This window comes from Prionailurus viverrinus, chromosome A3 (assembly GCF_022837055.1).
Source record: "Prionailurus viverrinus isolate Anna chromosome A3, UM_Priviv_1.0, whole genome shotgun sequence".
In the NCBI taxonomy this organism is placed as follows: Eukaryota; Metazoa; Chordata; class Mammalia; order Carnivora; family Felidae; genus Prionailurus; species Prionailurus viverrinus.
In genome coordinates this window covers 103212396-103225838 of record NC_062563.1, presented here as the reverse complement: position 1 = coordinate 103225838, position 13443 = coordinate 103212396, and the positions used below count along the sequence as shown (strand labels likewise).

Sequence of the window (13443 nt, the reverse complement as noted above, 5' to 3'; positions counted from 1 at the left end):
CACTCAGCATAATACCCTCCAGTTCCATCCACGTTGCTGCAAATGGCAGGATTTCATTCTTTCTCATTGCCAAGTAGTATTCCATTGTATATATAAACCACATCTTCTTTATCCACTCATCAGTTGATGGACATTTAGGCTCTTTCCATAATTTGGCTATTGTTGAAAGTGCTGCTATAAACATAGGGGTACAAGTGTCCCTATGCATCAGCACTCCAGTATCCCTTGGGTAAATTCCTAGCAGCGCTATTGCTGGGTCATAGGGTAGTTCTATTTTTAATTTTTTGAGGAACCTCCACACTGTTTTCCAGAGCGGCTGCACCAGTTTGCATTCCCACCAGCAGTGCAAGAGGGTTCCCATTTCTCCACATCCTTGCCAGCATCTATAGTTTCCGGGATCTGTCATTTTAGCCACTCTGACCGGTGTGAGTTGGTATCCCAGTGTGGCTTTGATTTGGATTTTCCTGATGATGAGTGATGTTGAGCATCGTTTCATGTGTAAAGACAGAGTTTTCAATAAATACTGGGTGTTTCCATGAAGAACAAGATTCCCAAGGCCCAAGGATAAGGTGGCTTCAGCCTCTTATGTGTACCCATATATCTAGTGTTGGCTTGATTTGTTAAATGTCTTTTTTTAAAAACATTTTTTAATGTTTTTATTTATTTTTGAGACAGAGAGAGACAGAGCATGAGCAGGGGAGGGGCAGAGAGAGAGGGAGACACAGAATCTGAAACAGGCTCCAGGCTCCGAGCTGTAAGCACAGAGCTCGATGTAGGACTCGAACTCACAGAGTGTGAGATCATGACCTGAGCTGAAGTCGGACGCTTAGCCGACTGAGCCACCCAGGTGGCCCTGTTAAATGTCTTTGTAAAGCAAGATCCTGAAACTTTGTTGTACATTAGACTCACCCAGGGGGTAAAGTATGCCCAGTGCTTAGGTCCATCTCTGGACCAGTTATATGTAAATCTCAGAGAGGGAGGGGGTCCATCTGCCACACTGTCACTCAGCACTAGCCGTGGTGACCCTGGACTCGAATGCCCCTCTACCTGCATTTGCCTGGCTGATTCTCACTCATCAGAAAGTTTATAGCTCCCCAGGGGATTTGCACGTGCAGGCTAATACTCCACTCTTGCCACTCAAATGTGGTGCAGGCCAGCATCATGCTGGTGATGATCTGAGCACTTGTCGGAAATGCAAAATCTCGGGTACCACCCCAGACCTGCTGAATCAGAAGCTGCATTTAACCAGACCCCAGATGGTTCCCATGCACGTCACAGCTTGAGAAGCACTGACTAGCACACTGTTGGAAGAACATTTGTGGGGACCAGAGCACCGATGTTGGTGCCTGGCCTCTGGGTTCAGTCCCTGCTCTGCTGCTTGCTAGTTTTGTGACCCTGGGCAAGATGCTAAACTCCTTGGTGCCTTGGTTTGGTCACTTGTAAATTCAGAATAGCAGTAGGCCCGTTTTATGGGGTCATTATAAGGCCTGGCTCACAGGGATTCTTTACGGTTATTTTGACAAATCTCTTCCTGAAGGGGCTCTGAAATGCGGCAGATGTCACAAGTGTGACAGTGGCACAGGGATCATGGCCAAGAGGGCTCTGTGACAGCCCCAACGTCCCTCCCCAGCTGGACCTACAGTTAGCCGAGGGGCTCTGCATGTCCTGGGATGGGAGCAGAGACTCACCACCTCAGCAGAGAGCAACATAAGGAGGTGCAGGCCCCCACCTGTGCCACTGCAGGTGCCACCAGGCCCCACGGAGAAGTGATGGACAGCACCAGCTACCAACTAGCAGCACGGCCAGGCGTAAACCCCACAATGTTCAGTCAGCCCTAGGAGATGGCTGAGAGTGCACTTGGAGAAGTGGCCCAGGAAAGTGCTGAGGTGACAGAGTGTACCTAAACATCACTGGATGACCTTCCTGTCCTCAGGTAAAAGGGAAGCTTGGGATGGAACCCTAAGTTCAGCTATAGGAAAAAAAGAGTTTTGCCATGTTAACTTAACTCCCAGTGGGAGGGCTAGGAACTTCCCAGTGATTTCCTATAACCGGGTAGCCCTCCCTTTGTTTCTGACTAGACAGGAACCATGCAATATGGGAAAGGGCACTTTTTAAAAGGTTCCGCTAAGACAAGCAGAAAGCACAAGGTTATGAGTGAAGGGGACTCTGGAAGTCCTCCTGATTTCTAAAGCTTGATTTTCCTCCGACACTCTCAATAAAGCCTGCCATTTATGGCCCACTTTCTGTCCATCTGTCTGCTCATCTAATTGTCCATCCATCCATCCATCCATCCATCCATCCAACCATGCACGCAGGCATGCATGCATGCATGCATGCATGCATCCATCCATCTACCCATCCATCCATCCATGCATCTATCCATCCATCCCTCCCTCCCTCGGTCCCTCCATCCATCATCCATCCGTCCATCCATCCATCCATCCATCCATCCACCCCATCCATCCATCCAGTGAAGGAATGTAACTCCTGTACCTCCATATTTTTGCTTTATCATTCTAATAGTTGTTCATCTGGCATTGTAAAGGAAAGAACTACTCCTTTGAAATATGTTTTTTCCAGATAATTTTTATCCCTGTAAGAGTGTCTTATTTCCTTTAGTCATTTTATTTATTTATTTTTAAAAATTTATTTATTTATTTTGAGAGAGAGAGTACATGATGGGGGTAGAGGGAGAGAGAGGGAGAGAGAGAGAGAATCCCAAGCAGGCTTAAACTCATGAATGGTGAGATCATGACCTGAGCTGAAATCAATAGTCAGATGCTTAATCGATTGAACCACCCAGGCCCCCCAAGTATAGTCATTTTATTTTATTTTATTTTTTATTTTTTTTATAAAAAGTTTTTTTTAATGTTTTATTTATTTTTGAGACAGAGAGAGACAGAGCATGAATGAGGGAGGGTCAGAGAGAGAGGGAGACACAGAATCTGAAGCAGGCTCCAGGCTCTGAGCTGTCAGCACAGAGCCCGATGTGGGGCTTGAACTCACGGACTGTGAGATCATGACCTGAGCCGAAGTCGGACGCTTAACCGACTGAGCCACCCAGGTGCCCCAAGTGTAGTCATTTTAGAGAGAATTTTAAGTGCATCATAAACTTTCCTTCCTTTTTATTTATTTTTATTTTTAAAAGTTTATTTATTTTGAGAGAGAGAGAGAGAGCAAAAGAGGGGCAGAAAGAGAGGGGAGAGAGAGAGAATCCCAAGCGGGCTCCATGCTCAGTCTAGAGTCCAACTCAAGGCTTGATCTCACAAACCATGAGATCATGACCTGAGCTGAAATCAAGAGTCAGACAGATGTTCAACTGACTAAGCCACCCAGGTGTCCCTTGTCTTCCTTTTTATTTTTATATATTTTTAAAATTTTTAAATGTTTATTTATGCTTGAGAGAGAGAGAGAGAGTACCAGCAGGGAAGGGGCAGAGAGAGAGGGAGACACAGAATCTGAAGCAGGCTCCAGGCTCTGAGCTATTAGCACAGAGCCCGATGTGGGGCTCAAACCCATGAACTGTGAGATCATGACCTGAGTCAAAGTCGGATGCCTAACCGACTAAGTCACCCAGGCACCCCTTGTCTTCTTTTTTAAAAGAGGACATGCTACATCATATGTCTTTTTAGATAATCCAGACGAAAGTTCTAAATGGAGGCCTCAGTGCTTTCTTGTAAAATCAGCATTGTGGGCCCTCAGAGCTGTTTACAGCTCCACACTAAACGGTCTCAATTGCTCTGCTCTCACTTTTGTAATTTTTTCTGAGATTCTTGTCATCTGCCACTTCCTATAGCTCGTGGCATGCTTTTAAGCAATTATTCCTTCAAGCGTCATTGGCTGGGAAATTGATTGCCAAGTGTGTGAGAGTTGTGCATAGAGCAAGAGTCCTGAGTTCTTTATGTATTTATTAAAGTCTCTTTTATTAGTATTTTAAAAGTTTATTCATTTATTTTGAAAGAGAGAGAGAGAGAGAATGAATAGGGAAGTGGCAGAGAGAGAGGGGGAGAGAGAGAGAATCCCAAGCAGGCTCCACACTGTCAATGAAGAGCTTGAGTCGGGCTTGAGTTTGCAGACCGTAAGATCACGTCTGGAGCCCAAACCAAGAGTCAGAGATTAACCGACTGAGCCCCCCAGGTGCCCCAAGGCTTGTTTATTTTTTGAAGCACATGAGTCTCCTGCCTTTGTAACCCCTATGTTTGCTTCATCCTGGGTTGAAGGGCTCTAGGTGGTTGAAGTCCTTGGAGGCATAAGCCCTAGAAATAGAGGTGGTATAATATCGATGGATTGTTCTTCCTTGATCATAACTGCTTTCCTTTTTGAAGAAAGGAGGGGATACCAGAGGCTAACATGGATTACTCCTCCCCCAAAAGAGGAGATGGGGGCCCAGGGTGGGGCCAGCTGGGTCAGTGGTGTCCGAAGTGTTTGAGGGATAAGGAAGCTGCTGGCTCCCACTGATAGTGAGCAGGTGGCTGGGGAAGGAACCATTGCCTCCTGTTCACTCTTCATGGTGATGGCCAGTGTGGATGGGGGAGAGCAAAGGGAGCCCCAAGGGGAGCCACAGCGCCTGGTCTCCTCTCAAGTCCTGAAGTAGGACTGGCACCAGCGGTGTCTAGATGGGCACTTGGGGTGGGGTTCGGGGGCATCTCAGCCCGTAAACACCCCATTTCCTGACATACTCCTCATTATACAGCATGGGTGACTCCTTTAAATACACAGATATGGTGACACTCAAAACGCTGACAAGCACCTGTGCTTGCATGGGGACCCCTTCTCTCTAAGTGGGCAGCGACCTGTTACCTGGAAACAGCAACAATATACACTCAGGCAGGGAGGGCGTGCCCTCCACTTCCCTCCCGTATGGTGACCAGGGCTGCCCATTTGTGACAAACACATCTCTGAACTTGGACACAGTGACCCCACTCAAAAAAGTGACACCCCAGACGATAATTGCACACCCACAGGGATGCCCACAGCACACTCCCGCATGGTGAGCTGCTCCTCTTCGGAAGCTCCCTGTCCACACTTACACATGCTCACACGCGTGTGCTCAGACGCGCTCAGACCCACTCAGACCCAACGGAGCTTGGGGAGCTGAGGGGCTGATTCCAACATTCTTCTTCCCCTCCCCAGGATTTTTGTCAATTGCAGGTTGGTGCTGGGGAAGATTCGCTGCTTTGGCTTTGACATGGACTACACCCTGGCTGGTAGGGAGGGAGGGAGCAGGGTATTTGGGGCTCGGGGAGCAGGGGGTAGGCACCAGCCGGCCTGGTTCTGCTTGGTTCCCACAGCCTACAAGTCCCCAGCCTATGAGGCACTGGTCTTTGAGTTACTACTGGAGCGTCTGGTGTGCATTGGGTAGCTGCGTCATATCCTGCACTACACCTATGACCCCGCCTTCCCCACCAGGTGCGGGAGCTTGCTGGGGTGGGAGGCTGTGGCCGGTAGTCAGCTCTGGAACCCCCATCCACAGCCTCTGCGCTCTCTCCCTCGGGGGCTGGTGTTTGATGTGCTCTATGGGAACCTGCTGAAGGTGGACACCCATGGGAACGTGTGGCTGGGCACCCATGGCTTCACCTTCCTCTCGGAGTAAGGGACCCAGGGAAGGGGGAAAGGATGATGGAGGAAAGAAGAAGGTGGGGGAGGAGAGACTCAGGACACAGCAGAGGCTCAATAATGCCAGCTGGATAAAAGAGGGACAGCAGGGGTGGGCGGAGGTGGGAAGGAGCAGGGGGTAGGCACCAGCTTGAGTGCAGGGCTTGAGTGCGCAGCTAGGAGGAACTAGGGAGGGGGCATTGACCTCACCCAGCCTGCTCCCTCCCCAGGGCAGAGATCTGGAGCTTCTACCCCAGCAAGTTCGTTCAGAGGGACAACCTGCAGAGGTTCCACATCCTCAACACGCCCTCCAACCTGCCTGGTGAGGGCTGGATAGGGGGTATGGAAGGTGGTCCTCGGGGACACAGCTCTGGCCTGGGTGGGTTGCTCTGGATCCCTGGGCCAGCAACTGACTGGCCTCTCCACCCCAGAAATCTACCTGTGTGCCTGCCTGGTGGACTTCTTCTCTGGCTGCTCCCGCTACACCAAGTGAGTCCTGTGCACTGTCCAGCCCTGGGTCACCAACAGGACGCTGCCACTGCCCAGAGCCCAAGTGCTGAAGTGGGGTCCCTGCCAAGGAGCAGAGACCCTTCCTGAGGGGCTCTAGGAACTCAGTGGGAAGGCTTTCACTGCAGGCTGTCCCCCCCACACCTTGTAACTGGTGCCCTCCCAAGGGATGACGCTCAGCACAGGGTGATACCCCTTCCAGCATGGTTGGGACATAAGTTCAGTGTGGTTTGAGGGGTGACTCTGGCATAGGATCTGGGCTGAGGGGTCACCTCAGGCCCCCTTATCAGCCTGTCTTGTTCTCAAGCCTGTCCTGCCCCAGCTGTGACACTGGCTATCAGCATGGGAACCTCTTCATGTCCTTCCGAAGCCTCTTCCAGGACGTGAGTGATGCCATGGATAATGTCCACCAGTCGGTGAGTGCCCAGGACCCCAGGACCCTTGACCTGTCTGCCTTTGGCTCTGCTGGGTATGGCCCAATGGCTCCAGCCTCCACAGAATTTCCTCTTTCCTTCCCGCTGAGGACTATGGTCTGGGCTCCTGCACCTTGGACGCATGCATGCAGGTGGGCATGCATGCACACGCACACCTGCATGAACATGCATGTGTGCACACCCGTACACACACACACATGCATGCACATGCACACCTGCACACACACACACACACACACACACACACACACACACCTCTGCTCCCCCCTGCAGGGCTGTCTGAAGGAGAAGACCCTGGAAGACTTGGACAAATACGTGGAGAAGGATGTGAGTGGGTCATGACCAGGCCTGTCCCTTTGTCCCCCTCCTCCCCATGGCAGTGGAACTGTGTCCCTGTCTCCCCTGCTCAAGATGTGGGCAGAGCTCTGTGGCCTCGTCTTGCTCACAAACTTTCCTGCTTGGCCTGGAGCCCCGTGCCTGGGAGGCTGCGAGCTGAGAAAGGGATCCCAGGGCAGCTGGGGGAGACCCCACCCCTGGAAGTGACTGACCTCTGCCTCTGCTCCAGGTGCGAATCCCCATCCTGCTAGGTAAGATGAAGGAAGTTGGGAAAGTATTTCTGGCTACAAACAGCAGCTACAACTACACGGATGTAAGTGTGTGGATGGAGGGGTGGGACCCTCAGCCATTAGAGCCCAGAGGACATTGGAATCTGCCTTTCTTGGCCCCTGAAGGAAACTGAGGCCCTGTAGGAACAGTGAGGAGTAGGAAAGAGCAAAGGCCGTGGTACCCCCATGGTCTGGTTGGCATTTTGGGTTCCATTTCTTGGCGTTGAAAAAAAATTTTTTTAATGTTTTTTTTTTTTGAGAGAGAGAGAGAGAGGACAAGCAAAGGAGGGGCAGAGAGGAGGACACAGAATCCAAGGCAGGCTCCAGGCTCTGAGCTGTCAGCACAGAGCCTGACATGGGGCTCAAACTCTTGAGCTGTGAGATCATGACCTGAGCTGAAGTCAGATGCTCAATGGACTGAGCCACCCAGGGGCTCTATTTCTTGGCCTTTATTAAGGTCTCAGTGGATTAAGAAATTTCTCCCCATCTTGCTCCTGTGGTCCCCAAGCATATCCTGTGGGGTGAGGGCACAGGCAGGCAGCAGCCCCTGGCCCACCCCACCTGGGTGCTCTGACCCTTGCCCTGTCTCTGCCAGGCCATCATGACCTACCTGTTTGGCATTAGTGAGGTGAGTGCCACATGCCGGGCTGGGGTGGGCTGTACCAGGAGGAGGACCAGGCCAGGCCACGGTGCTGAGGGCCTCTCCCATGCCTGGCCCTCCCCCTGAGGAAGAACCAAGCGTGGGAGGGGGCATTTCACATGCATGGGCTTTGCTGGAGCCTCTGCAGTGGGTGGGAGGCAGTGACCTCAGCCAGGCCAAGGGGTCAGGGAAGCCACTGATGGCCTTGGAGAGAGCCATGAAGAGGCAGTCGGTTGTTTGGGGAAGGGCTTAATGAGGTGCAAGGGGGTGAGATCAGGTTGTGGCAGGCCCAGGGGAGGAGTGTGTATGACATACACTGTGGCACCATGTGCCATGCCAGGTGTCACTGGCAGGCAAACGGGTGAGCAGGGCTCTAACTCAGCAATTGTGCTCATATCCCAACGCTGACAGGAGAGCCTGCACAGTGTCCAACACCAGCTTCCATAAATACCTTTTGAGCACTTCCTTGTGCCAGAGTGGTCATGGTCAAGGATGCTGGGGAGGCAGACCATGTGGTTCTCGAATCCAGGGGTGTACAGGGCTAGGAGTCAGGACCAGGACACATGGATGGGCATGTGACTTGAGGGCTGGCAAGCTTTCACCAGTCCAGAGCTTGGTGGGTGGCCAGGGAAGAGCTGTGAGGTGTGTCGGGGTCCAATGTTCCAGACTGTGTGTGTATGTGTGTGTCTGCACACGCTCCCATCCCTTCACAACCCCACAGGCTGAAGGCTCAGCCAGGCCCTGGAGGTCCTACTTCGACCTGATTGTGGTGGACACACAGAAGCCCTGCTTCTTTGCTGAGGGGACAGTGCTGAGACAGGTCAACAGGGTAAGGGCAGGGGCTGAGGCCCCATCTACCTTGACCCATGGGCCACAAGGTGGGGAGGGACCCTGTTCCTCACGCTTGACCTGCCCTGCAGAGGGATTTGCCTCTCTGCTACTCTGTCCCTGGAGACGAGGAACCAGGGGACTCCTTTGGGACTCTCTGTCACCTCCTTCCTCTCTTGCCCCCATAGTAATCCTGGCCACTCCCAGTGCTCTGCTCTCTCTGACCAGGGTGCCCCTCTCCTCTTCTAGGATTCAGGCAAGCTCCGCGTGGGCACCTACATGGGGCCCCACCAGCACTGTGTGGTTTACTCTGGAGGTACCAGTTCCCGCCTTGTCCCCGTGCCTCCACAGACACCCTCCCCAGACTAGGAACCCATGTTCCCAACCTGCCCACCAGGACAGGAGGGGCTCTGAGCAAGCCTGTCCTCCCATGGTGGGGCAGGCTCTTCGGACACAGTGTGTGAGCTGCTCGGGGTACGGGGGAAGGATATCCTGTACATTGGGGATCACATCTTTGGAGACAGCCTCAAGTCCAAGAAGTGGCAGGACTGGCGAACTTGCCTGGTGGTTCCTGAGCTGTTCCGGGAGCTTGGCATCTGGGACCAAGAGAAGGGTGAGCTGTGTGTGTGGGGGGCTTCAGGACCAGGTAGGGGGGGCACTGGCCACCAGTGCAGAGGCCTGCCCCTTCATCATCTTGTCCTCTTCCCTGTTGGGGGTTAGTAGTAACTGTGATAATATTGTTCACTCTGTGGTTTATGAGAGTGGATCTACTTTACACAGAGGAAACAGAGATCCAGAGAGGTTAAGAAACTTGCCCAAATTCGGGGCGCCTGGGTGGCTCAGTCGGTTAAGTGTCTGACTTTGGCGTGGGTCATGATCTCACAGTCTGTGAGTTCAAGCCCTGCGTTGGGCTCTGTGCTGACAGCTCAGAGCCTGGAGCCCGCTTCGGATTCCGTGTCTCCCTCTCACTCTGCCCCTCCCCTGCTCTGTCTCTGTCTCAAAAATAAATTAAAAAACACTAAAAAAAAAAAAAAAAAAAAAAAAAGGAAACTTGCCCAAATTCACACAGGCAGAAAAGGGCAAACTGACTCAAATACCTGTGTCCTGACTCCAGGGTGTTGTGGTGGTTCTGTAGTCTGAGCGTTCCTTCCTCACCTGACTGTACCCTCCCCACTCACCTGAGGACTCTCAGAGAGAGGAAGGTACAGTTCCACACCTGGGAATGACTCGAAGTATCCTCTGGGTCAGGAGTAGCTGTGAGCCTAAACAATTTGGGTTTGTTCTAAAAGCTGGGTTTGACTCATTACCATGTGACCGTGGGTGAGTCACCTGACTGCCTGACTAGCTTCGTCACCTGTCCCGCAGGACCTTTGCTGTTTCTGCTTTGCTCTGAGCTGAGTCTCAATTGATGTAAGGAAGGGGCGAGGGATGTTATGTACACAGCTGGGGATGTGTAGACCCCTGGTGACCTGTCCACCCTCACCAGTGGAACTGGGCCTGGGGCAGACAAAGGTAGGCAGGGCTGTCCCTCATCCCCTGCTGTCCTCTGTCTACTTTTCAGAGTGGACGGAGTTGCTGAAGAGGCTGAACGTGCACTTGGCAGACCTGTACCAGTGAGAGAGCCCTGGCCCATGCTCCCTGCTAGCAGAGGGGAGAGGGGTGGAGGGTCCTGGCCAGGGTAGTCAGGAAACCAAGATCTGTTCCAGGCTGGGCTTCCCTAGGAAACTGGATTTGGGGATCCCTCTGACCCCCTTGGGTTGCATTGTGACCTCTAGATCCTTCCTCCTTACCCACTCAGCACGAACTCAGGATGCCTGCCCTCTCACACAGGTGTGCACACCCAGCCCGGCAACTCCACCGGGTGCCTGTGGAGTGTCCTCTGACCTCCATGGGGTCTAGGGAGGTTGTGCCTGGAGCTTGGAGGCACCGTTCCTTTTCTCCTGGGTCATGTGGCTGTTTTTGCACCAGGCACATGGAAGGGAGCAGTTATGGGCTGCAAGTTATCAACTCCACCAAGAGGGAGATTCAGGTAAGAGTGGGAGCTGAGTGAGGAGACCCCTAGTGAGGGTTGGGGGGCCAGGGGTGTGCCTCCAGGCTGCCTGCCCTGATCTGCTCTGTCCCAGGTTCCTGAGCCCAGTTACAGGATTTTCCACAACTCCTGCAGAGCTCCACTTGTCCTTGTCTGCCAGCGCCCTCTGCTGGTCTATGCTCTGAATGACAGCAGCGTGCGGCTACAGGAGGACTGAGTTCAAGGTGATTTGTGGAGCGTGGCTAGACCCTCAATCTCCGTTAACCTAATCTCCATGAACCCTCCTTGAGACATGCCTGCCTGTTGGGTCGGGTCCTCAACGTGCCAGACTAGCCAGCTGTGATCAGCGTCTGGGGGCAGCTAGGTGAGTGGTCCCAGAAGATGGGGGTTAGGGCCAGTGAGCTGACGGGTCCTGGGAAAAGAAGGAAGGAAAACACGCCCTGTGGCACTACCGACCAGCCACCAAAGCTGGGAGAGTCCCATAGCCCGTGTCAACAGATTCAGGCCATTTGGCATTCACAGAGCCAGCTGGGACCAATGATGAAGGATCCCTGCTGAGCCTTTTGCAGGGTATAAAGCCCTTGCCTGCTATTTGATCCTTCCATAGCCCTGAGAGGTGGGCTGGGCAGGGACAGCTACCTTTATCTGACAGATGGGAAACAGGTTTGGAGAGAGGAAATTGCATGCTTTTGGTCACTTTTGGAGTAAATGTCCAGATCAGTTCTCTAGACGCTAAAAGCAAGGCCTGGTGAGGAGGTGGAGACCTGCTAGGTGGGCAGGAGTGGGTGGGGCCAGGTGTGTGGGCCTCTGCAAAGCCCTCTGTCGGGGCATCAGAAGCTACATTAAGCTGAGGGTTTAGTCCGGGTGGTCACTCTCCAGGGCCAGGCAGGTAACTGAGGAAAGCAGGAAGGGGGGTCTGTGGCAAAGTGGAGAGCTGCCCCACCTCCCTAAGCTCCATGCGCCACCTCCGGGGTTAAAGAACACAGCTCCTTCCCAACTGGGGGCAGACACCCTGGTGTCTCCAGGTGACAGACCCAGGGAGGGCAGAGCTGGCCCCAGAAGGGTGGGGGGATTCGTCTGTGGGTGATGCAGGTCCCGATGGGGGGGATCTCTTCTCTGCCAGAGAGTCACCAGGGAGCTGGACCTGTGCTACAGCGCGATGGGCAGCCTATTCCACTGAGGTTTCAGCCAGACGCTTTTCTCCAACCAGCTGATGGCGCTATGCAGACCTCTACACCAGCTGCCTGCCTCAACTTCCTGAACCACCCGCTCAGCTTGCTGTATCTGGCAGTCCTGGAGCTGGTGGGTCCCTGCAGAGCCTCTCTGGCTATCCCTGACCCTCTGCCCCAGGAGGAGCCGCTGGTCCCCAGCCCTGCCAAGAGCTTCTGAGGTCACCAGGCCCCATCTCCCACCTCCAGGCACAAGTGGGTCAAAGCCTTGCAGGTAACTGTGGGCAACAGAACACATGCATGGGAGCAGTTACAGATATAAGTTGCCTCTGCTGGGGAAGTTTCCCTCATGCCCAACCTTCACACCTGCTTTCAGTGGAGGCCACATTAACTCAGTATTTCCTTAATAGAAAGGATGCCAGTTGCTAGGAGGAAAGCTATAGTCCCTCTGCTCTCAGTTAACACGCAGTGACTGCAGAAGGAATGGATGAAGCCGCAGATGATGCGGTAAATGCTTCAGCTGGTTTTCCTCTGGAACATCTGGACATGCTCCTGGGTCAAGAGCAGGGAAGTGGCAGTGGTCGTGATGCCCCCCAGGGTTAGTGGCGCCGTGAGGCCGACCAGCGCAGTGCTTCTCTGAGCACGTGTGTCGGTTCTCCCAGCGGGATGTCATTATTTCCATCTTATAACATGTAGTCTCATGTCAAGGATCGGGACTTGAAAGTAGTTCTCCAGGGCTCCCTGCCTCCTGCTTTCCTTGCCACGATCAGCTAGCTGCCTTCTAGATGTTTGAGAGGGAAAACCATCTTCGGAGTGTCTCCTCTGTTTCCTGTATTGGGCTGTGTGACCTTTTTTTTTTTTTTTTTTTAAACTGATTCTGCTTAATGCTTAGTATAACCTACCAAAGTTGTTCTTTTAAAAGTTTTTGTTTTTTTTTTTAACATTTATTCAGTTTTTGAGAGTAGAGAGACAAAGCGTGAGCAGAGGAGGAGCAGAGACAGAGGGAGACACAGAATCCGAAGCAGGCTCCAGGCTCTGAGCTGTCAGCACAGAACCTGTTGCGGAGCTCGAACTCATGCACAAACCGCGAGATCATGACCTGAGCTGAAGTCAGACGCTTAATTGACTGAGCCACCCAGGCACCCCCAAAGTAGTTCTTGACCTTTACCCAACCGTGCTGGCCAGGAATTTTTGGCAAAATGATGTCTATCTACCAGAACCTTCCTTCTCCGGCTCACCCTCCTGGGCTTCCTCTTCTATAGCATCATTGGGCAGGGAGCTGGCAGCTGTGGGCAGAGTGGAGTGTGTGTGTGTGGGGTTGTTGTCTGTAAAACCTGGGGGCTTCTGGGAAGCCTTACCACTGTAGGAACTACTACATCTCCACCTGCCTTTGTCCTTATAGATGCCCCATGAGTCTGCTGTGGAGCAGGAACGGGTTAACCAGCATCCCCTCTCCTGCCCTGTCTTCTACAGCCTGAGGGTGAGCTGCTAGGAGGTGGCAGGTTGCTGGCTGTGGGGGGGGGTGGGGGTAGGGGAGGATGGGGAGGGTGGGGGGCTGGGGCTTAGCAACCTGGGGCTACCATGGGCTAGACCAGGAGGGCCCAATGGGATGGTATCAACCCAATGAGGCATTTTG

At 52.9% G+C, this 13443-nt stretch overlaps 1 protein-coding gene across 1 annotated transcript in view; it reads left to right on the top strand.

The window, feature by feature from the left end:
* NT5DC4 (5'-nucleotidase domain containing 4) overlaps nucleotides 1-13443 on the top strand; it is a 46761-nt gene that overhangs the window by 31783 nt on the left and 1535 nt on the right. Inside the window, 15 exon segments of the mRNA XM_047854456.1 lie at nucleotides 5134-5207; nucleotides 5292-5405; nucleotides 5490-5589; nucleotides 5826-5917; nucleotides 6027-6084; nucleotides 6425-6518; nucleotides 6810-6863; nucleotides 7102-7185; nucleotides 7737-7769; nucleotides 8503-8610; nucleotides 8859-8925; nucleotides 9052-9222; nucleotides 10171-10222; nucleotides 10578-10638; nucleotides 13210-13287. Coding sequence (XP_047710412.1) covers nucleotides 5134-5207; nucleotides 5292-5405; nucleotides 5490-5589; nucleotides 5826-5917; nucleotides 6027-6084; nucleotides 6425-6518; nucleotides 6810-6863; nucleotides 7102-7185; nucleotides 7737-7769; nucleotides 8503-8610; nucleotides 8859-8925; nucleotides 9052-9222; nucleotides 10171-10222; nucleotides 10578-10638; nucleotides 13210-13287 — 1240 coding nt within the window.